Genomic DNA, 24,741 nt, shown 5'->3' with positions numbered 1-24,741 from the left:
ATTGATAATAATAAGCAAAATTGTTCGTTACTCTTTAACTACAGCTCTTAGTATCTATTACGTGTCATCAAATTGAAATATCTGAAAAGTAAATTATTTGTGATGATTTTTGGGAAATAAAAAAGTGGAAGATATAAAATTTGAAGGGAATTCTATATCGTTACCATACGTTCGTCTAGCTTATTGTTAAAACTGGTAGTGGTATATCCTTCTATTAAATGCAACGCGTTATGAGTGCAACGGAAAAACGGTGACACTACTAAAAGGACAAATTGATTGATTCTACGGAAACCATTGACTCGGTCAAGGACTTCATTGGGGATTTCATTGAGCAAATCAGTTGAAGTAACGAGTTTCAAATTAGATACATATGATGCTCAAATAAATCGTGAACATCGAGCTCAACAATTTGAAATAAGAAACAAGACTTTTATAAGGAGATTATAAATCAGAAATGAAGGGCTCCTATGATTGCTCTTGTGATTAATTAACTGTATATAAAGATTGTTTTCTTCCAAAGTAAATACGTATGTACAATTTTATACAGAGCTATGAAATTGGACTATCAACTGTAATATGCAGGATATTATACACATAGGGTTGTGAATATAAGTATTTAGAAAATAATCATGCCATAATTGAATTTTTTAACTATTCCGATGATTAAATACTTATCTATATTTAAAATATTCCAGTCACGTCGTTTTTTCAAATCATAAACAGTTTAGATACATGCAAAACGTCATACATATTAAGTGTCTTTTCTATCCAACTTGTATGGAATTAAAAATTATAAAATGATAATGATAAAATTCGAGATTTTTATGTATTGATATTTTTTAATTACAAAATCCATAGTCTATAATTGGTGTGTTATATACAATAAATATAAATAAATACATATTTTGAATTGACATTATTTACTTAGTTACATCTTAATATGTGCAATAGTACAATGTCATTTTTTAAACAAAATAAAGACAACTAATTATCATTTTTGTTCATGTGCGTACATACATATACACAAACAGTTAATAATTTTCCGACCTTTATAACATTAATTTTTCAATTTTTCTTTTTACACCACATTATTATCGTTATATGCTTGATTTAATTGAGAAACACTCCATTGACCGGTACTTATTAATATTATTTTGACTAACTAATCATCGATCACATGTCTAATCACCATAGATCATATATAATACACATATTATATACAAATTATATACATATGTATATTCCTAATTGTTATATAACCTCGAAAGAAAAGACTAAGATTAAACATAGGAAACATTTAAAGAATATGTCAATTTTCATTATGTATTAATCCAAAAATATAGTTTACTGTTACTAATAACTTAAAGTGTGAAATTTAGGGGAATATAGAAAATACTAGTTTTGAATTTCATGATTTATAGTCAATGGAATTTGGTTTTATATATAAACATTCCGTCTCTTTGTCCTTTTCGAAAATTTACCTGGATTGAAGATTACTACAAATTATTTAATGCTTTGAAATAATCTTTTATAACAGTTATACAAATAATTTTCTTAAGTACAATTCTTAAATACAATTCTATTTTATGTCATATAAAAAATTCAGCTTTTAAATAGAATTTTCAAATGGAAAAGAAACTATTGTAGTAAATTTGAATTTTCATCTTTTATTATATGTACACAATTACTTATGCCAATTATTATTAAATAAATAATATACCAAAGAGTTCTAGCGTATTATCTTAATGAAATTTTAGCTTTTATTAAGTACATATAAATTAAAAAATGATCAAACATATTTACATGTTTAATATCAACAATATATCAAAATAAAAATTATTAAAATTATAAATTACCTTTGCAAATTTTGTCATGGTAATAAACACCAGCATTAAATTATAAACTTAAAAAGTTTACTTCTTACCTTATAAATTTTCTACTTTTCAATCATATATTATTATGGTTGAAAAGAACAAATGTACCACTTGAGTTATTAACAAAGAGTCTAATATATATATCTAGTATATACATTTCTTTTACATGTTATTTAAACAACAAGCATAACATATTTTTAAAATCGTATAATAAAAAAATAAAACGTTTTAGTAAGACCTAAAGTTTCAAAATTTTGAAATATTGTTCTTGAACCTTTATAACTTTATATAAAAAATATCTAACTTTCCATAAACCTTATAAGTTTATAAATATAAATTATGCTGAACAAATAAAAAAATATCTACTTTGATATTTTTGTAATTTGAATTCAGAGAAATTTGTCTAGCTTTCTCTATTATAATGAAATTCATCAGTTGCATATACAGCAACTTTAGAAAATGTTCAAGTACATATTATTATATTATAGTATTATAAATATTATTAATTCTATAACACATATTTTCAAATGTACAGAAAATATTGAAAAACGATTAACACAGAATGCCATCAAGTATTTTGTGATATTTCATAATTACTTGTATTCTTTTGAAGTGGTTCTATACCCATAGTCCATATCACTGGTGAATCTGTATTTATAGTTACTTCAGAGCAATTGTCATATGTATTTGAAGAACTCACAAGACTCCCAAATTGTAATGTTACATTGTCTAAGAGATGAAACACATTTTTTTTCTATAATACTGAACCGATTCAAACATATCACTTTCATTAAATTGATCAATACATACTTAAATTCCATTTCAAACCAGTTGTTATTATACTGTTAACAGGTGCACCAATTGGTAACAGTCCACACCAGCTATTGTTTTCTACCAAAATTTTAGGAATGATTATACTATGAAGACCCGGTCTTAAAACCCATGTCAATGAATTGTTTGCAATTTGAATCACCTAAAAAATGCATAAAATTTAATAAATGAAAATATCTTAAAATAAATCTAAGTTACAATTAAACAAGTAATAATTACTTGTACATGTTCAATAATCTTATCGCTTCTATAAAGTGTATTAATATTTCCCATGATATGATCAAATCTCCCTGAAGTGTCTGCAAACACGTATATTCCATTTAACTGTAAACAGTAATCGTCTCATTATTGAGTATAATTCACTCAACAAATCTTATAAAATATTCTACATTACCTCTATATCTTCTTTTTTAGCATATTGTCCCAATTGAAGCAAAGCTTTCGTATAGTCTGTGTGATCTTGATCAGGTGTTTTAATAATCATTGAGCCCATACTCTTTAGTTTTTCAAGAATTAAAGGAGAGCAACTATCCATATCACCAGTAATTAAATTTGGTACATATTCAGTATTATCTTCATTTAATAAATCAATACCTTGCTCTTCTAAATAATGTAGCCATCTGTACGTTCCACCATCAACAGTAACATTAACCTGAGCTGAATAGCATACACTTCTGAATGAATTATTTTTAACAAAGATTGCCAAATATATGTAATCTTCTTTATTTGTTATTCAACTAGTTTTAAGCACAGAAAACATACCTCTTTTCCAAATTTGAAGTAAAGTATTATCTTTCCAATAAAGTGGACTGTTCAGTATAACAACAGCGTACTTATAATGTGTATGATAATTAAATATTTGAAGAGGATCCCACACCGTTGTAAAGTTTGAATCACAGTGCATGACTAGCTTTGATTTATATCTTTTTAAAACTGAAAAGGATACGTATAGATTTGGGTTATGTCATACAATTTAAAGGCACATAATTTTGATTATTTAAATAATATTAAAATATTTAACATTTACTGCAAACGTAATAAAATTTGAAATCGACGTTCTCTATTTTTGTAATATCTTACGTAATAATTGTTGGACTTTATTCACGACGAAACTCAAATTCAAAATGGTACTTTTAAAATTGTACATAATTTGTATACATATGTTTTATACTCAAAATAATTATATTAACTCCATTTTATATAAAAATTTAAATGCATATCGTTTTGTTATTGCAACATAAAGATCATATGCTTTGGCATCACAAAAATTTATAGAATCCTTAAGTAAATTTGATCATATTCCACGTCTTACGTATATGTCAATTTTATTCAATACATCAATTTTATTCAACAGGAACAGCTACATTGAAGTACTAAATTGTTAAAAATATAAATTCAAGTAAAACTACAATATTGCAGCCATTTAACAAATCCGCCGTTCTTTAGCACTAATATTCGTATTATTATGTAGTAGACATTAGCATTAAACAAGTGTGTATAATTGTGAAGGAATTATAAAATAATTTTGTGATAATGTAATTTGTTATATTCACAAATTAGGAGAATATCATAATGTAATTTGTTATATTCACAAATTGGATAAATATAATAATGTAATTTATTATACTTACTTTTATTCTAACCTTATTGTATAAAATCATCTCGGAACATTATGTCATCTAAAATTTGGATTTGGAAAAATGTTCCCGGAATTACCGGTCGATTTGATGATATAATTTATTCAAGCCCGATATTACCATCAAGTCAGGATGTTCTTTTATATTTTGGAGGTGATATTCAGGTACATAAAATGCTTTGCATAACTAAATTAAATAGCTCTATTAAACAATAATATAGTACAGTGTATAAATATTTATATGAACACATTTTTATTATAGGACACTCAAGAAAACATGAAACATGCAGGTAGCAAAACGTATATAGAATGGAGTTTAGAAAATACAGCCAAGATACTTACTATTAGTTTTCCTAAAAAACATGTGTTTTTAATTCGACCATCTAGGTGATATTTATAAGCTATGTTAAAAATGATATATTTGATTTTTATTATTATTAGCTGCAATATTGTTTTAGGGTATTAGAAACGTTAAGTTATTTTGATAACTTTGTACCATCAAAAGAATATGGTATACCATTATTTTGTCCAACACATAATGCTTTAAAACATTTACAAGAATTACTTAAATTTTCTGTAAATAGAATTAATACATATAATACAGACAAGGTATACATATTATAAATTATGAACTGTAAATTTATGATTTTTAATTAATACAAATATATCTGATGTTTAGGAATTTACTCACTTGAATATTGAGAAAGCAAAACTAACATTAGTTGGCTTTAGCAAAGGTTGTATTGTTTTAAATCAATTACTCCACGAGTTTCATTATTACCAAAATAAATTAGATCCTGATATTGAAATTAATAACTTTATACGTCTTATTGAAAGCATGTGGTGGTTGGATGGTGGACATGCAGGTTCTAAGGATACATGGATTGTGGAGAAATCCATATTAGAATCTTTTGCAAAATTAAGTAATACTATTTATTGAGCTTGAAGCCTTTACAATATATTTATTAAATGCTTTGTTAACTTTATATTAAACGTTGATATATATTATTGTAGGGATAGATGTTAATGTTCATGTTACACCATATCAAGTTCAAGATTCTCATCGTCCATGGATTGGTGAAGAAGAAAGCCATTTTTGTAATATTTTACGAAATTTAGGAATTCCTATAAAACGGACTTTACATTTCACAGATAAAACAAGAAGTTTACAAAATCATTTTAATGTTCTTAAAGTTATTCGGAATTATACACAGTAATATTATGTACACAGTAACGTCATTTATAGTGATAACATTAAATGGAAAAAGTCTATAATGATTTCTGATGTTTGATTTCATTAATTAGGTGATATGAAAATATATGAACCTCTTAAGTACAGTATCACATTCCATAGAAATTTTTTTTATGCTAGAGCATATGATAGAATTATTTGAATTAAGTATAAAATATCAATTTTGTATTACCATATAAGGGAGAGGCTGGAGGGATGTGTAACCCGATAGAAGATGACTCTACGTGAAAAGATAAGTAAAAAATGTAGGATGAATTTTTTTCATATGATGCTCTGTTTTTGAGAAAATCAAGTTTGAAGCTTTGACAAGTATGCTTAAACTTGGCTAGTACCGGACTGAAGAGGAATTAATAATTGATAGGAGGCTAAACTGCATATGAATATAAGTTGAAAATATAAAACAAATCTTTCTGCAGGAAGCTTTATCTCAGAGAAAAATAGATTTGAAAATGTATCTTGTGCTTGTACAAGATCAGGTTCTTAACCGAACATGTTTAAACTTTATTTTCTTGAAAATAAGGTTTTAAATTGAAAAATTTAATTTTACATTATTTTATTTTTAACTTATTTTCGTGTGTAGAATAACCTCCTGTTGATTTGCTCATATCTAGTCGGTACTTAGCCAAGTTTAAATATATTCGAGTAAATCCGATTTTCTCGGAAAGAAAGCATCGCATGAAAAAATTTTATTCTATATTTTCAGCTTATTTTTTCATATAGAATCATCACCAGCCCTGTTGTATCACCCACCCGGAATCACCCTGTATAATTAAAAAATTGTATGTTCATACAGCAACTGAATAAGGAAATCCATAATTATAACAAGATGATATAAAATTTTAATTATAATTTATATTCAAATTCTTTTTATAAATCGCATTTAGCTCTTTAATTCAACATTTATGCATGTATAGTGAATATAAAAATAAATATTGATGATATATCTAGCATCATATATTAATGCTAAAATATTATTTTCATATGATAACTTAATATGAACATAAAATATGTTTTATGACAAATTTTGTAACATATTATTAATGCATCATCTAAACAAAATTTTTACTAAATTTTGAAATATATTTTCAATAACTTAAGTAAAATACCCTTAATATTATATAATATTACAAGTAATATATAAATTTTACAAAAAAATTTTAGAAAATAACTTTGATACACTGTAAAGCTTTATCTACAATATAGAGATATTAATTTAGATAATAATCCATACAAAATAAATATTCTGTGATATTAATTTGAATTTTCCTAGCATCTATTTGGACATTTTGTACGATAGTAAATTATACTTCCAGATTCTGAAACAAATTGTCGTTAAATAATTAAATTTATATAGTTTTCTTAATAAAAATAGTTACCATTATTTAAGCGTGATAATTTAACTTCAGCCCATTCATCAGATCCATCGCAACAATCACAATATCCATCATTAACTTTATAAGATGGTATTTTTATTGGGACTTGTTCAAAAATAATCATAATGTCATTAATAGAAAAATAAATATTATATAATGAAATTTAAATTATTAAGTATACCTATAAATTGCAAGGATGAAAGTTCACAATTAAAGGCACCATTATTACATGCATTGGTACCAGGCTCATCACTACCATCCAAAGGACAATCGCAGTAGTTATCATTAATTTTAAAAAAGTCTATTTCGTCTTTTGAAGTAAAACAAACAAATTTCCCCCGTACATTTGGCGAGTATTTTGAAATATCTTGATCACGCGTTCCACGTAACGATACAGTTCGACCTTTTTCATCGCGAAGTAATTTTGAATGCAATGGTTCATTCCATCTTGAACTCATTTTACCATCGATATAATTAGTTTTTCGTACAGATCCACTAATGTATTTTCCTACGGTCACTTGATTAAGTTTTTTAAAGTAAACTAACTGATGAGCAACGAAAATAATAGAAACTATGAATACACAAATTAACGTATATTTCAACTTTTTTCGCAAAAATCGACGTTTCCAAAATCTTTCGATTTTCATATTTACCGATTCCCTATACTAATTGGAAAAAAGTTATAAGCAATCAATTTTCTTAAATCAAAATTTTGTTCATATTAATCGGGTAGTTTCTTTTTTCAAGTATATGTTTCATATATCTCATAACAAATTCACATAAAATATGTGTTTTTTATAATTAACGATCACACCATTTACACCACGGTTTATTTACAAACAGCATATAACTCATTCTGTTTCCTTCGAACTCGAACACAGGCAAAATTAATCTGTCATAACTGGTTACACAAATGAAGTTGTCTACAAATCTACAAGTCATTACAACTCCAATTATCGAAACAGTTCGAATTTCGCTTCGGAAGATTTATGATTCGTAATTAAACACAAACTTTGATATGAACATAATTGTTATTTTAATTGCTACTATAGTAACAGTAATACTCTTCATGAAAACTTTTAGTGAAAATTTTTATTCCTAGAATAAGCTTACAGTAAAAATGTTTAAATATTTAAATTAAGAATATATGTATTTTAAGGATAATGTAAGGTAAAGATAACGAACAAAATTATATTATATTTTTATCTCAACACTTAAACTTGTGAAACAGGAAATGCTTTTTATTAAAAATAGTAAGCAAATGTAAAATGTTACATTAAAACTAAATCGAGACCTACTTACGAATTTCATGATACAATGATGGCGAAATTTAATAACAAATAAGCTGTAGTTACCGTTACCGTTGATATTAACATTTATAAGGTCAATAATGTAATGACGATATTTTCATGTTCTTTTAAATTTTTGTGAAGCGTAAAAAGAATTTTTCCTTTTAATATTAAATTTCGCAATTAAATCAATAGTTTACAATTTTATAAATAAAAAGTGGGTATTCTTGTAACTCGTACGTATGTAAAATACGATAAACATAATATTATGTTACTATATTATCCTGATTGTGATAAAATATTTTTGCGATAAAATATTGAACTATTTCCGGAACAAGACTTTGAAATTCATTTTATCTTATATTACAGTATAGAAAAGAAGTATGTAAAAATTGTGTTGAATAATTTGTAATCATATAAGCGAATTTTTGCAATACATTAGCACATGTTTTTTTTTAAGTTAATAAAGCGATTTATTATTACATTGGTCTTCCCATGCCACGACCCATTGGAGCATGTGGTCCATTATCCTGACTACTTTTGGGGTTTTTTATAGTTTCATCAACAGATAAAATAAGACATGCTGCTTCAGTTGCAGCTGTTAAGGCATTAATTTTTACTACAGCAGGTTCCCACACATAAGCTAACATATTATCACCAATGTCTTCGGTATTGATATCAACACCATAAGTATGCATGCCTTTATGTTGTTTCTGTCGCAATTTGTTCAAAATATTTGTTGCATCAAAACCAGCGTTATCACATAGTTGTCTGAAATTAATATAATTATTATTTTCTAAAAAATTAAAATTATAGATGTTAAAATAAAAGTTGAACTAAAATACGTACCTTGGAATAACCTCCAGTGCACGAGCTATTGCTCCAATTAAAAGTTGTTCTTTTCCTGCTATTACACGAGAATAGTCTCGTAATGTTTTCGACAGTTGCATCTCAATAGCTCCACCACCAGCTACATAGGCATTTGTTTTAAACAAACGTCTAACAACCATGATAGCATCATGCAAAGATCTTTCTGTTTCTTCTAAGAATTGTTCTGCTCCTCCGCGAAGTATAAATGTACATGTTTTAGCACGTGATCCTTCATAGAAGAAATTAAATCTAAAAATAATTATTTTGATATAATAATCATTAATTATTAACGTCCGATTATTTGTTGCATTTAAAATACCTTTCCCCTCCAATTTGTCTTTCCTCAAACATTTCACATCTACCAAGATCTGATTCTTTGATGTCATGTACAGTTGTTAGAATACTTCCACCACATGCTTTCATTGTCCTTTTTAAATCCTCTTCAGGAACTCTACCTGCGCAGAACATGTCTCGATCTGCGAAGTATTGCGTAGCGACATCACCGATTGGTAATTTCGATAATACTACTTGTGCTCCACTCTTGTGAATCTTGTCAAGCTTGTCATATAAAATTTGCCATTCAGCATCAACTATTTTTTGATATTCCATAACATTATCCACACGTATTTCAGCATTGTCTCTTTCTGCTTTAAGTTCTAATTCTATATTTAATAGAGCGATTTTACAATCTTGATATTTCTTAGGTTGCATTTCAAATCCAGCATAAGAAAATGTTTTCTTAAAAGCTACACCTTTAATCAATTCTGAATCTTCCAATGCTCCACCAGAAACCTATATATATATGTGTAATAATAAACAAATGTAACTTAGCATTTTTCACAATATTGTGTAAATTAGCTTTCAAATAAATTTACCTTTTTAATACCGATCATATTGAGAGGTAACATCTCATCAAGCATCATGACAGCTTTTACAACCATACGACTGAAAAACTCTTTTTGCTGATGAATTAATTTTGAACTCATAGATGTGGCTGCACACTCTTCTAAAAGTTCCACTAGTTTTGTTTGGTCAGACTTATCTATCTTTACACTTACTGCATTTATTTTTTCAATTGCTACTTGAAGTGCAAGACGAAGAGCTTTAATCATTATACGTGGATGTACTCCTTCTTCAATAAATGGCTTCATTTGTTTCAAGAATTCTCCTGCTAATAAAACTACACTCGTAGTACCGTCACCAACCTATAAAATAAATGATAAAATTGAGGCATTTATAAAACAATTACGAGTTTAATATAGAATATAACTTAATAAAATGTTTGAACATTATTGAGATAACTACATATCTTCAAGACGTTACCAGTCTATAAGTTCTTAACATACTGTTCTCTGTATATTAACTAGTAATGTTATATTTTGATTACATCACATTTTAAGTTTTTACAGAGTTTATATTTATAACATATTATTTACCTCTGCATCTTGAGACTTTGCAATATCAACTAGGGTCTTTGCCGCAGGATGAACAATTTCCAGCAATTTTAAAATGGTTGCACCATCATTGGAAATAGTTGCTTTCCCATTTTGATCAACAATAAGTTTATCCATCCCTCGAGGACCTAAAGTAGTTCTGACAGCGTCGACTACTATTTGACATGCATTTATATTTGATATTAGCTGTTGTTTTCCTTGTGATGCATCTGTGCCTTCTTTAAGTAAAATTATTTGAGGTTGCTACAAAAAAAATACACATATATGAATGAACTACATAATCATTGTTAATGATTTATAATAACAATAATTATGTACTCTCATGTATCTTCCCATTTTTAATATATTATATTTAATACATGTACATGTGCTTTTATGACACTATGGCTGCATAAAACTAATGATGTCTGTCAGATTTCAGCAAGACAAATGAATTAAGAAACAATATTTTTTTTCTTTTGTTATCATGTTAAATATTTATGGTAAATAAAACTGATCAGTTTTTATTGGAACTTTAGAAATACCACCACCTATTAGTTAGATTGTTTCCACATGCACATTGTGGGAGTAAGCCGAAATTAATCTCCATATAAGGTTAGAGCCATAATGTAATACTCATTTTTCTGTATTTCGCTTTACTAGTTTTCTAAGTTTAATAACTCATTTGTATAGAATTCCCCATTATTTTTAAAAAGAACTGTATTTTGCTGACATAAAATCATATTAATTTTCGACATATAGCGGTTTATAACAAAATTCGTAATATAAATCTAAATTCATATTTTTTAGTAAAAGTATTATGTTTTCTGTAATTTAAATAAAAAATTTACTCAGTTTACCATTTTTATAAACCCACGTTATAACTTTTCAGTTTCTTGAAATTTCACTCACTGTGCTTGAGCAAAGTTACTTCAGTAACCTGTAAATAGTATTCGAGATGATTCTACTAGGATACAAGCGTTAGGTATCGTTCACACTTAACGGAAGTAGCTTCATAAAAAGTGGCTGACCAATAAAAATCTCGAATTTAAACCTGTTAATGTTTGATATAATTTAAATTATAATTTTTGAAATAGATAATTACATAAAAATAGAATAAATTTATTACATGAGCTGGAGTATGTACATGTGTACATTTTAATACGTATATATTGATGCAATTACATTAACTGTATTCCTAACTATGTAACATTTTATGATTTAATAATGGATAGGAAATATAACAAAGTAATGAAAAAAGTAGATGATAATTCGGCTTTTTACTTTTGTTAGTTTTTAATATTTTACTACATAACCTCCATCACAAAAGGTCGAGTATTCGAAATCGTTTAAACGAAATTTGTACAAAATTGTTGTTTTCGATTACAGCGTAGTACGTATATACGTATTCTTGTATTAACGTTTTAATAGCAAAAATTTCATGCTACTTTGGAAGCGTAATTTTTTTTTACAATAACTATGATTAAAATGAACAACATTTATGTAATGCCTTTAGTCTTGCTTCAATCTTTTAATGTTATATCATGTATGCCTTTTATTTTACCTAACAGTAATATATATAAAATAATAAATATTACCATTCCACCAGTTTAGCTTTTAGTAAGCTTTTTTAAAACAAGCGACAGATGGCGTTGATTTAAACAAAAAGAAAATTTCGCTCGTTCATCCAAAAGCAGACGAAAACCGCAGGATTTGGAGTCAGCAGCTGACAGTCTGATACCAGTCAACAGTACGAAGGGGATTGTTGGGGTTGGGAGGGCGTGGGTGTAATTCGTGGTCCGATTACACGAATAGAAACTGAGGTCCAACATTTACCGCATATTTATTTTTAAACATTGTAAGCATTCGCTTTGTAAGTTTCGACCGGATGCTTTTATATATATATGTACATCTAATGCCAATACAACCACCTACATAATCTGCGCCCTGAGTGACCAGTGTAAGCGCTGAAATTAATCTAGTCGTGTTAGAGCTTTTAAGCGAGGCGCGCAAGTTTCTGACAATTCTGACGGCAATTAACGATAAAATTCTAAAAAGTGTATATCTTGTGTTGCGCGATACTATTAACTTTAAGTGTAATTCAACGAAATCGTATATTCGTGTACGTTTCGGAACAAGATAATTTTATTGTCGAGGTAAAAGCAAATAAATATTTAAAACTTAAAGAATTTGTATCGCATTTCCCGAATATAATTCCATATGCTTATCCTTCTAAATGTGATTTTTACATTATATATATGATTGTGTGTGTGCTGCAGTTTTTCACGCTTGTCGTCCCTAAAATGATTTTACACATTTTTAAATTGATATTTACGTGTAGTAATATTAAGGATGGTAGGAAATTCAAGGTGCCAGGGATGTGAGTTACATGAACTATGTAACACTGTACTTGTACTGTATTCATCTTGAATGTAAGATGCTGATGTTACATCATTGCACATGCGTAAAATCACTCCCACCCGATGACGACGAGCCAATAAAAAATCGATATGTTTAAAATTTTAACGGACAAGCTTTAATTAGGTATTCTCTTAACTTTTATTAGTTAATAGTGAAATCTTGAATCTGATGGATCTTGAGTAGTAAGTAAGCGGTTACATGTGTTGTCGCTGCATTTATTCCGATAGTTTCTCTCTGTCTTGTTAAAATACTGCATAGCGCTTTCATAGCTCTGTAGTCGCGCCATTTTTACTGTTTCGTTTTGCTTTCATTACCGTTATCATTTCAATTATTTAATACGCGTTACAATAAAATGATAATAATAAGTGGCTATCACAATGAATATCGAGTTAATTTATATAACAGTGCGTTTAGTACACTATCAGTTAAAAATTTTAAGTTATTACAAATTTCATATTTGCTCTCATATATACATGTACTCTTTCTTTAAGATGAATAAATATTTCGTTTGTCCTCGTATTTATACTTGAGTGCGGTAGGTAGGTAATACGTAATTTAATACATAATCGTATATCTAGTACATAAATAAGCTGTATTTTAGCTGTTATAAATAAATTAGCTGTGTTTTATTTTAACTAAGAATGAAGTTATAGATACAAACAGCAATGAAATTGACGAAATTTTAGTTTCGTATCGTTATGTAAAACAAATTTTGTCTGTTTTGAGCATTTTTTGCGTTAGAAACCGTAAGAAAAAAGCTACTGAAAGCATATACTATAGAGAAGTTTGATACATGTAGCGTGAACGATAATAGTATGGCAATTTGATTTATTTCTTAATAATAGAAACTGTAGAATTTTGGCAATTTTTGGCTAGCTTACTTTCGCAAAGAACGTGCCAATTTCAATCTCCTTATTACGAGCAAATATGAAATACTTATCATGTTTATCGTTCAAGCGATATCATCATTTCGAGATGGAATAATAGCCAATCTGACAAACAAAGTCAGCTGTACAAATAAATACTGTATTTTTCTCAAGTGTTTTCAAAATTATATAAATTACTGAACATGCATCTAGATTTATTGAAATAAATTATAAAAAAAGTAATATTGTTTCGAGTATTAAGAAAAGGAAAAAGTATTAAAATTGATAAAAAAATATTAAATTGTGTAAAAATATTTTGTATATTTATTCGTATTTTTACGAATGATTTTCCTTACTATTTTAACGCGATGTAAAAATTCATAATTCAACGTAATGTGGATGAAAAAAGGGAAAAATGTGTACTTTCGTACGTAATGTGCACTCGAGACTGGGAATGAGTTTAATCTAGCGCTAGCAAGTATTTTTAACACAATCACGTATACGAACGTTAATTTATGTGGTCAATGGGCTGAAGCTAATGCATAACGTTCAATCCTACTACCATAAAACGTTCATGTATGAAAATTACCTTAAAGTTCAAGGGAAGTATACACGGTTAGAGAGAATATTAGAAGCAAAATAGATATATTGATCAAGGGAATCGAAATAACAAGGTACAATTAATAAATATATATTAATAAATATATATAGGTATTAGTGTGTTAGTACAAACTAATTACATTAAATTTTCTACAAAAAGCAAGTTTCTAATCGAAGCACTTGTGCCCGAAAATTATTATTTACTTTTAACAGTAGATCTATCAGATCTATTAGATCGAGTCGTAATGCTTGTAGTTAAATATGCTGTATATATGCATATCAACGGTTCTAATTAAAGCGGTTATGAAATATATATATATATATATATATGTATTAATCATATTTCTATCATAATAAAAGATAATATTAATATTTGCCAAAAGCACTTGTACGTCTTGGGTAATTGCTAAATGTCATTCAAAAAGTTAAAGATTAGCTTTGTCTTTTGGAAAATATTGCGAATATAACAAGATTGAATCGACGCAGTCTGTTGTATGGATCAGTAAAACGCAGTGTAACAATTTTTTTCATTTCTAGTCTTTTCACGATTTTCGCTAATCGCAAGGATGCTAATTCATAATAATAATCCATAAAAACGCAAACACCTTGCTTATAAGCAGTCTATCAATGCCGTAATAGATATAAATATATTTATAATAAGTATAAATAAGAGATGTAAGAAAGAGATATAAACCGTGCTTCTAAACCTTAGATAAAATTAGAATATGATATCTTCGTTAATCCCCTGATAACCAGGTATTTAACCAGTTAACTGCGCTTGACGTGTATACTCGTCATTGTTTGATTTTATCTGCGCACCCTGTAAGGTATTTTTGATACTAAAGTTCGCAGTTAACAGGTTAAAACGGTTGCTATTAGCGTTTGAAATGACTAGTAGTGTAATCGTAATGCACATGATATGGTGGCATGGTTCGCGAATCTTTAACCTTCTCCGTTTAAAATTCTGAATTCTAAAATCTTCTATCCTCACCTTTCCTTTTTTTACCTCCTCTACTTTCCGCGTCGTCTTCTATGCTAATTTCTCCCTCTGTTTTTCTACAATGTGGTACTAGATGTCTTAGCGCATCTGTTCCCGCACAGGTCACATCTTCTTTCAGCTATCACGTTCCATCTTTCTGTGTTTTCATATCTTATCTGCGCTATTCCTTCCTTCCTTCCTTTCTTCCCGTTGTTCTAATGAATTTATAATTTATACCCTTCACTGTATCTGGATCGTTTTCTTCTACATTTCTTTTTCGCTTGTTTTCCTTCTTTTATCAGTGTATCCACTCCGGCTTGACTTATCCCATCCCTTTTTATATGTATTATAACCTTGTCAAGATTTCGTTACGCCTTTGGGCTTGTTTTCACTTTCACGATCGTGCTGTCATAGTCAAATTCGTCGTGAAGCGATATTAAAATCGGAAATTCGAGAAAAACGAGCTTGTCGTGTGATCCTCTTTCGTGATCTTCGTATACAATGACGTGCGAATTCTTTTGGTAGCAAATACGTTATTGAATACATATGTACGTATACTAATTCATCTGTGAAATATTTCACATTGGTGCAACGTAAAATCATCCGTGGAACATTCGCGTATCGATCATTTAGGGAAACTAACCAAGCAGATCGCCATCATAATGTTCAAAATCTGATGGAATTGAATTAATGGGCAAAAGGTACATTCTTGCTAGGACGAAAAACAGACGGCAGTAGCGGACATTTGCAAGTTATATCTCGAACAAGAATTTATATCCACTGTACGAGAAGCATCGGGAAAATCTGAGAGGATGAAGACCGTCTGGATAATCGGTGGGCCAGGATGTGGGAAAGGAACACAGTGCGAACGAATAATTGCAAAATATGGATTCTTTCACATAAGCAGCGGTGATCTACTGCGAGAAGAAGTTGCCAGTGGTAGTCCCAGAGGAGCTTCGCTACAGGAAACCATGTCCCAAGGTTTATTTGTCTCAACGGTAAATAATGTTTCGTAATGTTTAAACACGATGTCAGATTATTCCATGAATTTGTGAGTTGCTTGAAAAGTATTCGTATTGTTTTTGCCAGTTGATTTTTTCTGTTATATCCTACGCGTTGTACGACTCGGAATGGAATCGAAATAGTTATTTAAATATTCTTTTACTCGATAATAGATACTGCTTGTAGCTGGATATCAAATACATCGAGTAAAGATAGAGCAATTAAGTATAAGGAATAATAATAAATAGTAGTAGTAAATGAGAAATATTAATTACTCATAAAAAATATATTTCATCTTACTCATATTCTGATTTTGATAAAACATTTTTTTTTTATAACAAACAAACTGAATATTTTAAAAGCTTTTAAAAAATAAAAGCTAGGTGAAAAGATTTCAAATGAAGAAATTCATTGTCAAGTAAGACAAGTTTTTTTAGGAATGCACTTACGAAGCTACCTAATACCAAATAAATGCCAAAGAGTTATCGAAATACGTAAACAGTGCAGACGTTGTTTAACGATGTATTAATGCTATAAGCATATAGATACGTATGTAACATACATATGTAATATCTCCAGATTGTTCCCAGATTTTACTCTGTCGGTTTCTGCATTATCTATCTATCGATAATAGATCTTTAATCAAATAGCGACATTATATATGTATCATCTATTATTCACTATAAAATATTCAATTATTGTTATAATTACTATACTTATATGTACATACGTAATAAATACGAATACTCTTCTTACAGATGCATATAACGGTACATAAAAAATGGTGAATTTTTGTTTACTTTGTTATCGCTCGAAGTTGGTATCTATGACTAAAATTCGCGTACGTCATCGTACGTTATATGAGTTTTAAGAAATGTCGAACCACGCGATACGAGTCTGTAAAAATAATCGTCAAGCTTAGAGCGATAAAATTATAGACAAGATATACAGGGTGCGGCCGAATAATACGTACAAGCGGGCACGAGGTGATTCCTTATGAAAAAATAAGAACAAAATATAGAATAAAATTTTTTCATTTAAGACTTAGTTTACAAAAAAATCGAATTTGAAAATTTATCAAGTATATTTGAATGTAGCTAATTCCGGACTAGACAGAACTGTATAATCGACAGAAGGTCATTCTACGTGTAAAAATAAACGGAAAATGTACAATAAAATTTTTTCTCAAGACGCTCTGTTTCCGAAAAAATAAATTTGAAAATTCATCGTACGCGTGTAAGTACTAGATCGATTCCTAATTAAACATGTTCGAACTCTATTTTCTTGAAAATAAAGCCTTGAACGAAAATATTTTATTTTATATTTTGTACATACTTTCGCTTCTACGATAACAACCTATCAATTATTTACTCGTATCCAGTCGGTAATTAGCCATGTTCAAGTATACTTGAGAAGTTTTCAAACTCGATTTTCTCGAAAACTAGACCTTAAATGAAAAAATTTTATGCCATATTTTGTATTTATTTTTTTATAAGGACTCGCTTCGTGCTCACTTGTACATGTTATTCAGCCGCACCCTGTATGTTATCTGGCGATGGATGGTTTATTCGTTATCCGAAGATGAATCACAAGCTTATTAAAGATCCATTTCCGCACAACGGTACCCGTTCCGTGTCCGCCTCGTGTTTGTGCTGTTTACGCGTTAGTATTTTTATACGACCACTGACCAGGGATGGTCCGGGATGTATTCGAGACGAACGTGCCAGTTGGTTTGAGGTTTCAAGTTAAACACGATACAAGTCACGCAAGAAAATGTTAGCTACAATAGCGATACTTTTGGCAACGAATAATTTCTTTTGTTCATCTAACTTTATGTAAATTCTTATATTATCTGATTAATCAATTCCTCGATTTTTGTTAATATGAGAATTTATATAAAGTTAGACGAACGAAAGAAATAACGATGGATGAATTTTTAATGATATTTTGAAACCGGTCATTTGACCAGGCCTGGTGAGAATAGGTTATGGATCGTCACTAATCTACTATACGCTTGTACACACATATACTCTTTTACTCTTGGGCAAAAATATCTTTTTCACGGTTCGTTACGCACAGACTACCGGAACAGTTTCCATTAATAAAAATCACTAATCTGTGCAAAATTTAAGGTCGATTGGGTAAGGAAGATGGATACCCCTGAATCTTCGAACATAAAAATCATTATTTCAATGACGCGCGTAAAGTCGATTTTACATGCGATTATCTCCCAAGTTATTGATTATAGGAAAAAACACTGCATTCTATATTACTATATTCTATTCAGTTGTTTCGTTCTTGAAAAGAACGAACGTAAGCCTAGAAAATATTACGAAACTCTTTTTTTCAAATTTTTCAAATAGCTACATAGTTAGGAATACATAGTATATATACATAGCATACACACACGTATGTCATGTGTTTCATTTCCCATTTTGAAAACATTTTGAACGGATCTGAAATGTACAAGTAGTGTGTACGAGTTAGAAAATATTTATCGCAAGTATGTATACACTCTGTGTAAATCATTTAAAAGATCTTTAAAAAGATCGTCCAAATTGTCTTTACATTATTTCATACTTTGTTCGAACATGGCGTATCTCTTAATATCGGACGAGTACGTTTGACGTATATAATGAGCGAAAACGATGGAAAAGAACGTAGAAAAGATTATTAACTATATTCGAATAGGCCTATTTTTTAAGAAATGGACAAAATGATAGCTAATAAAAGTTTCAGCGATCTTTTTTGTATTTGGTCTTTTTCCTAAGCTACTTTCGTAACCCATAACCTATTAAAAAATAAAAATAAAACAAATAATAAAAAGTATGCAAACGAGAACGCTGTAATTAAAATATACATAGTACATGACAGAAAAGTATAAAAATATTCTTTGTTTTACTAGGATATCGTACTGGATCTGATAAGAGAACGGATGGAAAAGGCTAAGAAGGAAAAAGCTACAAAAACTGGATTTCTTATTGACGGATATCCCCGTGAATTAGAACAAGGTCTCCTTTTCGAAAAGAAAGTAAGCATTAACACGACGATTATAAAAATATTACATATTACGTATAACTAGACTACGCATGTTTATAAGAAAGAATCGTTGACGTTTATATGAGCGAATGTTTTATACTGTTTCAAGTATATGGTTTTATAGTTATAGGTTTTATAGTTTCTGCAAGATGTCTCACGAGGAAACATTAGTCATCGATACATACAGTTTGGTTTAAAACCGTGTCTTTTTAATTTACTCCACAGATTTATGGACCTTTTTTAACGTATTTCTAGTGAATATTGCCAATTGTTTATCATTTATGACCAATTTGAAAGAATTCTTGGATTTATCCAATGAGCGATTGAGCAAAGTTTCATGTTGTTATACGTATAAATAAATAATGAAAAGTAGAAAAAGAAGAATATTTTAACGGAAATGTGCGTAACATAAAATTATGAAAATCTTTTCAAAGAAAGTACTTATGAGTAATTATCCATCATACTTGTGCGATTTGTATGATTTTTTCTTTCTTCTACTTGATATAATTGGTACAATATACCGGCATCGTTTTATGGAAAAAGATGAGACATCCTGTATCTTTATAATAGATACTATGTACATTCTGTACATTTCTAATAAATTTCTTATAAATGCAAATATTCATAGTCTAATTATAGCAATAAGCAGTAGCAATTCCCAATAGAAAGATTATCGAAGTTTCGAAACACCAACGAGTCTATGTCGCACGCTAACGTTATAACACAGAGAAATTTATTTACTTTTCTAACCTTCCATAAAACTTACGTATTTTTATTCACCTACAGTGTACAGCAGACTCTCGTATAATGCGGTTAATACGTTACGTGCTATATGAATTGGCGTTGCAGGAAATCGAGCTGTACGGGAAGTTTTCTCGTACGTAACGCGTATAACCTAGCAAGTAAAGTACGTTTCATCAAATAAGACGGAAGTTTAAAAATAAATGGCATATATACGAAGATGATTGAAAACAAAACGTATTATTAACGTTTGTAAAAAATCTCTTATTTCATTGAAATTTAATAAAAATGTAATTACATAAATTTATGCATCATGCTTTTTAACATTTTTTCAAATTGAAAAATACTTGTACAATCTTGATTGTTAGTCACTATCCGAATCGTCCAAAATCACATTCCAACGCCTTCGTTCCGTTGGAATTAAATATTCATTTTCAATCGTCGAATCGACTTCGCTCATACAGGTTCGATCCTTTCAATGAATTTATTATCCTGCTTTGTTATATGTATTTGGCGCGTTATAGAGATTGCGTTGTAGGAACTCGCGTTATACGGGAATCCACAATATATTTGACGCAAACACGTAATATTGTCTGTGTTAAAATGTTATAAAGTAATGGACCAAAAGTTATGAAATACGCTATGAAATGAAAGGGAAAGTTGGGAATTGGTAACGTAAAAGAGAGAAAGACAGAGAAACAAGACTAATCGCGAGTGTTTTCATGAATTTAGGTGTGTCCTGTCGATTTAATCATTTTCTTCGATGTTTCGAACGAAACGTTAGAGAAGAGGCTACTAGGGCGCGCAGCAGTATCGCAAAGAGCTGACGATAATCTTGAAACGATCAAAAAGAGAATTCAGATATTTAACGTAAAAAATGGAGAAATTGTTAACCATTACAAAGACAAAGTTCTAAGAGTGAGTATTCGTGCGATCATTTTCTAATTCTTTTCAACATATTGGGCTATTTGGAAAGATTGTAGTGAAAAGGAGTTTGAAAGAACATATGTACATATTGTACATGTATATGTATAGTAAGCTTTCGTGACATCAGAATTCGCGCTGTTCTGCGTTTTCACAAATAGTTTTCTCCTACATACTTCGGTAACCGATTACGTTAACTTATAATAATTTTGTTGTCCATCGTCTTTCAGCCAATATCAATTTTTATAAAATTTTAAATTATTGGATCTTTACGGAAAACGAATGACACGATATGCGTCACTTCGACGAGTTTCATCGAGCGATTTATCGAGTAGTTTCGTGATCGTTTGCTTCTTCGAGAGATTCTCTTGTTCTTCTTTATAAATATTTCTTTTTTTTTCTTGTTGTTGTTGGCACACGACGTGTTTTTTTCTCGATCAATACCAACTTTTTATCTTTAATCGATGTATTTGCTGTCCAATTAGACGTAGTAACTGTGTTCAAGCAGCGTTCCGCAAAGGTATATGCTTGTGTATAAGTAATTCTTCCGGAAATCTTATCGAGTATATATGACACGCAGAATAGACTAAATTTAGAGAATAGAATAGATCGACTGTTAAAAATGCTACGAATTTTTCCAACAACTCAATATAAACAAATCCTGATAACGAATAGACGCAATAATGGAACCTTCTTCAATGTTTCATGTAGATCAATGCTGAAGGCAGTGTGGATGACATATTCGCCGAAGTTTCCAAAGCGTTAGATGCTTTGTTGAAATTGAAATAGATCCTGAAGTCTCTCATAGAGATCCTTCTATAAAACCGTCAAAATCATTCGACATAATTCTTTGGAAGTCTACGATCAAAATATAAAATATATTTTACGTTTCTTACCCATTTGTATTTATACAAATATTTGATTTGTACAAGTCTATGAACGATTTATTCAACGTTTTGATAGTTTGGCGTACAGTAACGGTCGAATACGTGTATTAGATACCAAAGAGTACCTGTTCTTGTTGGCGATATATTCTATAACGAGTTAAAATAGAACTGTTAACGAAATAATTCACGATATTTCGTAGAAAATACCTCATCGTTTGATTGTTATAACATCGCACGTAATTTTATCGATTGTTTCGAATAATAATAATAATAATAATTAATTACGCTATTTCACAATCATGGAAAGCCCATTCTCCAAAAATCATTTCCTTCCTCTAGTTGAACGTCGACGTCCTTTCAATCGAATTCATCATCTTCATAAAATCTAGTAAAACTTCGAAATCTGTTGACTGCGCAAATCGAAATTCCGTTTCTATTGTGTACATATCGCGTCGACGTACAGGTTAATTGCTTTGTCCGTCGGTCTGTGTCTCCGGATTATCCAAGAGTATCCCAGTTGTACAAAAAAATGATGCATTTTCAAGTAAACATTCAATCGGATAAGATTCTTCAGTGAATTAAAAAATGGAAAAGTTAATTGTAATTGTGACATACTTGATAGCGTGTTTAGGATTACACTTAATTACATGCGATAATTACTGTGAAATTAATTCACGACAGTTACCATACTACAAATTAATGAAATCTAACGCCCGTTCGAATCAGTTAATACTCTCAAGGAAAACGGTGCAAAATGTGAACGAGTGCAGGAAGTTCGCTTCGGTGAAGAAGGCTTTGGCATTTAATTATGGTTTAGACGATGACTATGGTAAGACGAAAGACGCTGATTGGAAACGTATCGTAATGTTCCACGGTGTTCAATCGGTGCTCAATAGTTAGATGACTGTGTGTGTTTATGCATTTACAGTGACAAATAAAAGTATTGTGACATGGAATAGTACATTCTAAGTAGGGTCTTGTGTAAATTCCTGAAAAATTACGATTCTTTATTAAATGAAATCTTTCGTAAAATATAACTCTATCAAGGGTTGAAAACAATTACGATTTCGATTCTGCTTCTTCAAATGCTCACGTAGAACTTTTATTATCCGAATAATTGTTACAATGAATCGAAATTTTCTTTCTCATTCTAATTCCTATATCAATTCTTATATAGCTTCTAGATTATTTTCTTGTTTTTTTCTTTTGCTTTTGCAACAGGTGTAAAACGATTCTACAATCGATTCTGGTATTAATTATACTATAATTTGTATCTTATGTTTCGCCAAAAAACAGTTTGTTATCTGTCTTTAATTTTTATCGTATGCATGTATGCTTAACGATACTGAATCGGCATGTATTTCAGTCTGGAAGTTATACACGTACCTGCCATAAAAAGATGTGTCACACGTACGAAGAATCAAGTTTTAGACAGATTTATACACCATTTCTTTGGAAAATTTCATCCATACTAAATATTAATACCGGCCTTTGCTCGGTCACGTCATACGTATAAATATATGAAATATTCAAATAATATTCGATCTTGGTGAATTAAACAAATTCCTGTCTAGATTTTCCTTTAGCTGCGTTTATAAAAATGTGAATTTGCATGAATATCAGCAGTCTGTCGGTAATAATATAAAACTGCGTGCCAGAGTTTTGTTTCTGTTCACATAGAATTGAATATTGGCGTTCAGAATAAAAGTAAAACAACGAGGAAAATATGCCAAGCGCTTCAATGTCCTGAGATTTACAATTTTACTACGCTTGTGAAGGATAAGAATTATAAATATTATAGCACGTATCCCAGCTCCATACCAACTGGTAAAAAAAAAATAAAGAATAAAAGTATCGACATGTCGCAAGTAACAGGAATTTATACAAATTATTTTTATTGTAGGTTCTAGCTTCACACTGGTCTGCGTTCCTAGGACAGGGATATTTGTATTTTCGAGCGATAACTTGAATTACAGCCAAGCACGAATAGCTTGCCAAAAAATAAATGCATCGCTGGCTCACATAATCAGCGAGGAACGTACTAACGGGCTTGCAAAATACATTTCGCCAAACACACCTACTTTTGTCGGACTTAGTAACCGTAGAAATGGAAAATTTTGGATGAACGAATTTGGTATTTAATTTTAAGTTTGTATACGGTAAAATTTTGCCACATAACGTTTACATAAATTCATAGTTTTTCTAATTATTGTTTAGAATTAGAAAATGATGCTTACGATTAGGAAAAAATTAGTTTAAAAAGGATTCTAGTCTTTGATATCTCGCTTCTTTATAAATTCTGAAAAACTTATATACGATATGATTAATAAAAATATTATACAATTTTTAGACGAACCACTTTTATGTTTTAATTATCGAGCATGGGGAAGGGGACAACCATCGCATTCAAAAGGATGTGTCACTCTGGTACAACCACCTCAATTACAACTTGGACCTTTTTGGAAAGTTGTTCCTTGCGGTAGTGTGTTATCTTTTATCTGTGAAATTTCACCGATCTATTCATATTTGCATAGCTAGGAACTTTGAAATGTACAAGCAAGCATATTAATAGGTAGCAGTTTCAACTACACATATATGTGTGAAAAGCTAAAATAAAATAATATATTATGCTTTAAATGCTTTTAATACACACATTCGAATGTACTACTTATTAAAGAATATTCTAAATAAATATTTTTTGATCAGAAAATAAAATGTTAATTA

General features: G+C 29.6%; 5 protein-coding genes across 12 annotated transcripts; 3 read left to right on the top strand and 2 right to left on the bottom strand.

Annotated features, from left to right (window-relative positions):
- Window positions 1-819: 819 nt before the first annotated feature.
- LOC117153399 (thiamine pyrophosphokinase 1) lies at window positions 820-8,016 on the bottom strand. Of its 2 annotated transcripts, XM_033327413.2 has the most exons (7): window positions 7,148-8,016; window positions 6,970-7,071; window positions 3,468-3,638; window positions 3,100-3,362; window positions 2,925-3,029; window positions 2,685-2,847; window positions 820-2,603 (listed from the first exon to the last, which is right to left on the bottom strand). In XM_033327413.2, the coding sequence occupies exons 1-7, from the start codon at window positions 7,611-7,613 to the stop codon at window positions 2,443-2,445; spliced, it is 1,431 nt and encodes a 476-aa protein (XP_033183304.2). In that variant the 5' UTR covers window positions 7,614-8,016; the 3' UTR covers window positions 820-2,442. The 2 variants fall into 2 exon arrangements, with proteins under 2 accessions (XP_033183304.2, XP_033183305.2); XM_033327414.2 differs by lacking the exons at window positions 6,970-7,071; window positions 7,148-8,016 and adding an exon at window positions 3,786-3,908.
- Window positions 4,002-5,619, top strand: LOC117153400 (mitochondrial protein C2orf69 homolog). Its single transcript, XM_076618316.1, has 5 exons — window positions 4,002-4,506; window positions 4,604-4,728; window positions 4,800-4,950; window positions 5,021-5,264; window positions 5,356-5,619. Exons 1-5 carry the CDS (start codon window positions 4,378-4,380, stop codon window positions 5,556-5,558), a joined length of 852 nt encoding a protein of 283 aa, XP_076474431.1. The 5' UTR covers window positions 4,002-4,377; the 3' UTR covers window positions 5,559-5,619.
- Window positions 8,017-8,180: 164 nt separating the features above from the next.
- CCT7 (chaperonin containing TCP1 subunit 7) lies at window positions 8,181-12,175 on the bottom strand. 3 transcript variants are annotated; one of them, XM_076618273.1, is made up of 6 exons: window positions 12,157-12,175; window positions 10,562-10,822; window positions 10,001-10,330; window positions 9,445-9,917; window positions 9,105-9,374; window positions 8,181-9,026 (listed from the first exon to the last, which is right to left on the bottom strand). In XM_076618273.1, exons 1-6 carry the CDS (start codon window positions 12,157-12,159, stop codon window positions 8,735-8,737), a joined length of 1,629 nt encoding a protein of 542 aa, XP_076474388.1. In that variant the 5' UTR covers window positions 12,160-12,175; the 3' UTR covers window positions 8,181-8,734. The 3 variants fall into 3 exon arrangements, with proteins under 3 accessions (XP_076474388.1, XP_033183303.1, XP_076474378.1); XM_033327412.2 differs by lacking the exon at window positions 12,157-12,175 and adding an exon at window positions 11,419-11,561; XM_076618263.1 differs by lacking the exon at window positions 12,157-12,175 and adding an exon at window positions 10,898-10,930.
- Window positions 12,176-12,397: 222 nt separating this feature from the next.
- Ak1 (Adenylate kinase 1) lies at window positions 12,398-22,298 on the top strand. Of its 5 annotated transcripts, none has more exons than XM_076618332.1 (5): window positions 12,398-12,416; window positions 16,141-16,422; window positions 19,332-19,457; window positions 20,939-21,124; window positions 21,842-22,298. In XM_076618332.1, exons 2-5 carry the CDS (start codon window positions 16,237-16,239, stop codon window positions 21,917-21,919), a joined length of 576 nt encoding a protein of 191 aa, XP_076474447.1. In that variant the 5' UTR covers window positions 12,398-12,416; window positions 16,141-16,236; the 3' UTR covers window positions 21,920-22,298. The 5 variants fall into 5 exon arrangements, with proteins under 5 accessions (XP_076474447.1, XP_033183312.1, XP_033183313.1 ...); XM_033327421.2 differs by lacking the exon at window positions 12,398-12,416 and adding an exon at window positions 12,525-12,714; XM_033327422.2 differs by lacking the exon at window positions 12,398-12,416 and adding an exon at window positions 12,525-12,714 and having other exon boundaries at window positions 16,126-16,422.
- A 147-nt stretch (window positions 22,299-22,445) lies between these two features.
- LOC117153401 (uncharacterized) lies at window positions 22,446-24,732 on the top strand. Its single transcript, XM_033327420.2, has 4 exons — window positions 22,446-22,846; window positions 23,698-23,844; window positions 23,921-24,151; window positions 24,368-24,732. The coding sequence occupies exons 1-4, from the start codon at window positions 22,603-22,605 to the stop codon at window positions 24,553-24,555; spliced, it is 810 nt and encodes a 269-aa protein (XP_033183311.1). The 5' UTR covers window positions 22,446-22,602; the 3' UTR covers window positions 24,556-24,732.
- The last annotated feature ends 9 nt before the right edge of the window (window positions 24,733-24,741 follow it).

This window comes from Bombus vancouverensis, chromosome 1, assembly GCF_051014615.1.
Source record: "Bombus vancouverensis nearcticus chromosome 1, iyBomVanc1_principal, whole genome shotgun sequence".
NCBI classification, from domain to species: Eukaryota; Metazoa; Arthropoda; class Insecta; order Hymenoptera; family Apidae; genus Bombus; species Bombus vancouverensis.
This window is presented reverse-complemented; position numbering and strand designations above follow the sequence as displayed.

Excerpts from the sequence above, each read along its gene's own strand:
- LOC117153400 (XM_076618316.1), top strand. The coding sequence starts at position 4,378 with ATGTCATCTAAAATTTGGATTTGGAAAAATGTTCCCGGAATTACCGGT. Across the intron at positions 4,507-4,603 it reads ATTTTGGAGGTGATATTCAG|GACACTCAAGAAAACATGAA; the intron begins GTACATAAAATG and ends TTTTTATTATAG. Across the intron at positions 5,265-5,355 it reads AGAATCTTTTGCAAAATTAA|GGATAGATGTTAATGTTCAT; the intron begins GTAATACTATTT and ends ATATTATTGTAG.
- LOC117153399 (XM_033327413.2), bottom strand. The coding sequence starts at position 7,613 with ATGAAAATCGAAAGATTTTGGAAACGTCGATTTTTGCGAAAAAAGTTG. Across the intron at positions 7,072-7,147 it reads TTCATCCTTGCAATTTATAG|TCCCAATAAAAATACCATCT; the intron begins GTATACTTAATA and ends TTTTTGAACAAG. Across the intron at positions 2,848-2,924 it reads AGATTATTGAACATGTACAA|GTGATTCAAATTGCAAACAA; the intron begins GTAATTATTACT and ends TGCATTTTTTAG.
- CCT7 (XM_076618263.1), bottom strand. Across the intron at positions 10,331-10,561 it reads CAAAGTCTCAAGATGCAGAG|GTTGGTGACGGTACTACGAG; the intron begins GTAAATAATATG and ends TTTATTTTATAG. Across the intron at positions 9,918-10,000 it reads ATATGATCGGTATTAAAAAG|GTTTCTGGTGGAGCATTGGA; the intron begins GTAAATTTATTT and ends ATATATATATAG.
- Ak1 (XM_076618332.1), top strand. The coding sequence starts at position 16,237 with ATGAAGACCGTCTGGATAATCGGTGGGCCAGGATGTGGGAAAGGAACA. Across the intron at positions 19,458-20,938 it reads GTCTCCTTTTCGAAAAGAAA|GTGTGTCCTGTCGATTTAAT; the intron begins GTAAGCATTAAC and ends TCATGAATTTAG. Across the intron at positions 21,125-21,841 it reads ACAAAGACAAAGTTCTAAGA|ATCAATGCTGAAGGCAGTGT; the intron begins GTGAGTATTCGT and ends TGTTTCATGTAG.
- LOC117153401 (XM_033327420.2), top strand. The coding sequence starts at position 22,603 with ATGGAAAAGTTAATTGTAATTGTGACATACTTGATAGCGTGTTTAGGA. Across the intron at positions 22,847-23,697 it reads TGGTTTAGACGATGACTATG|AATTGAATATTGGCGTTCAG; the intron begins GTAAGACGAAAG and ends CTGTTCACATAG. Across the intron at positions 23,845-23,920 it reads TCCCAGCTCCATACCAACTG|GTTCTAGCTTCACACTGGTC; the intron begins GTAAAAAAAAAA and ends TTTTTATTGTAG.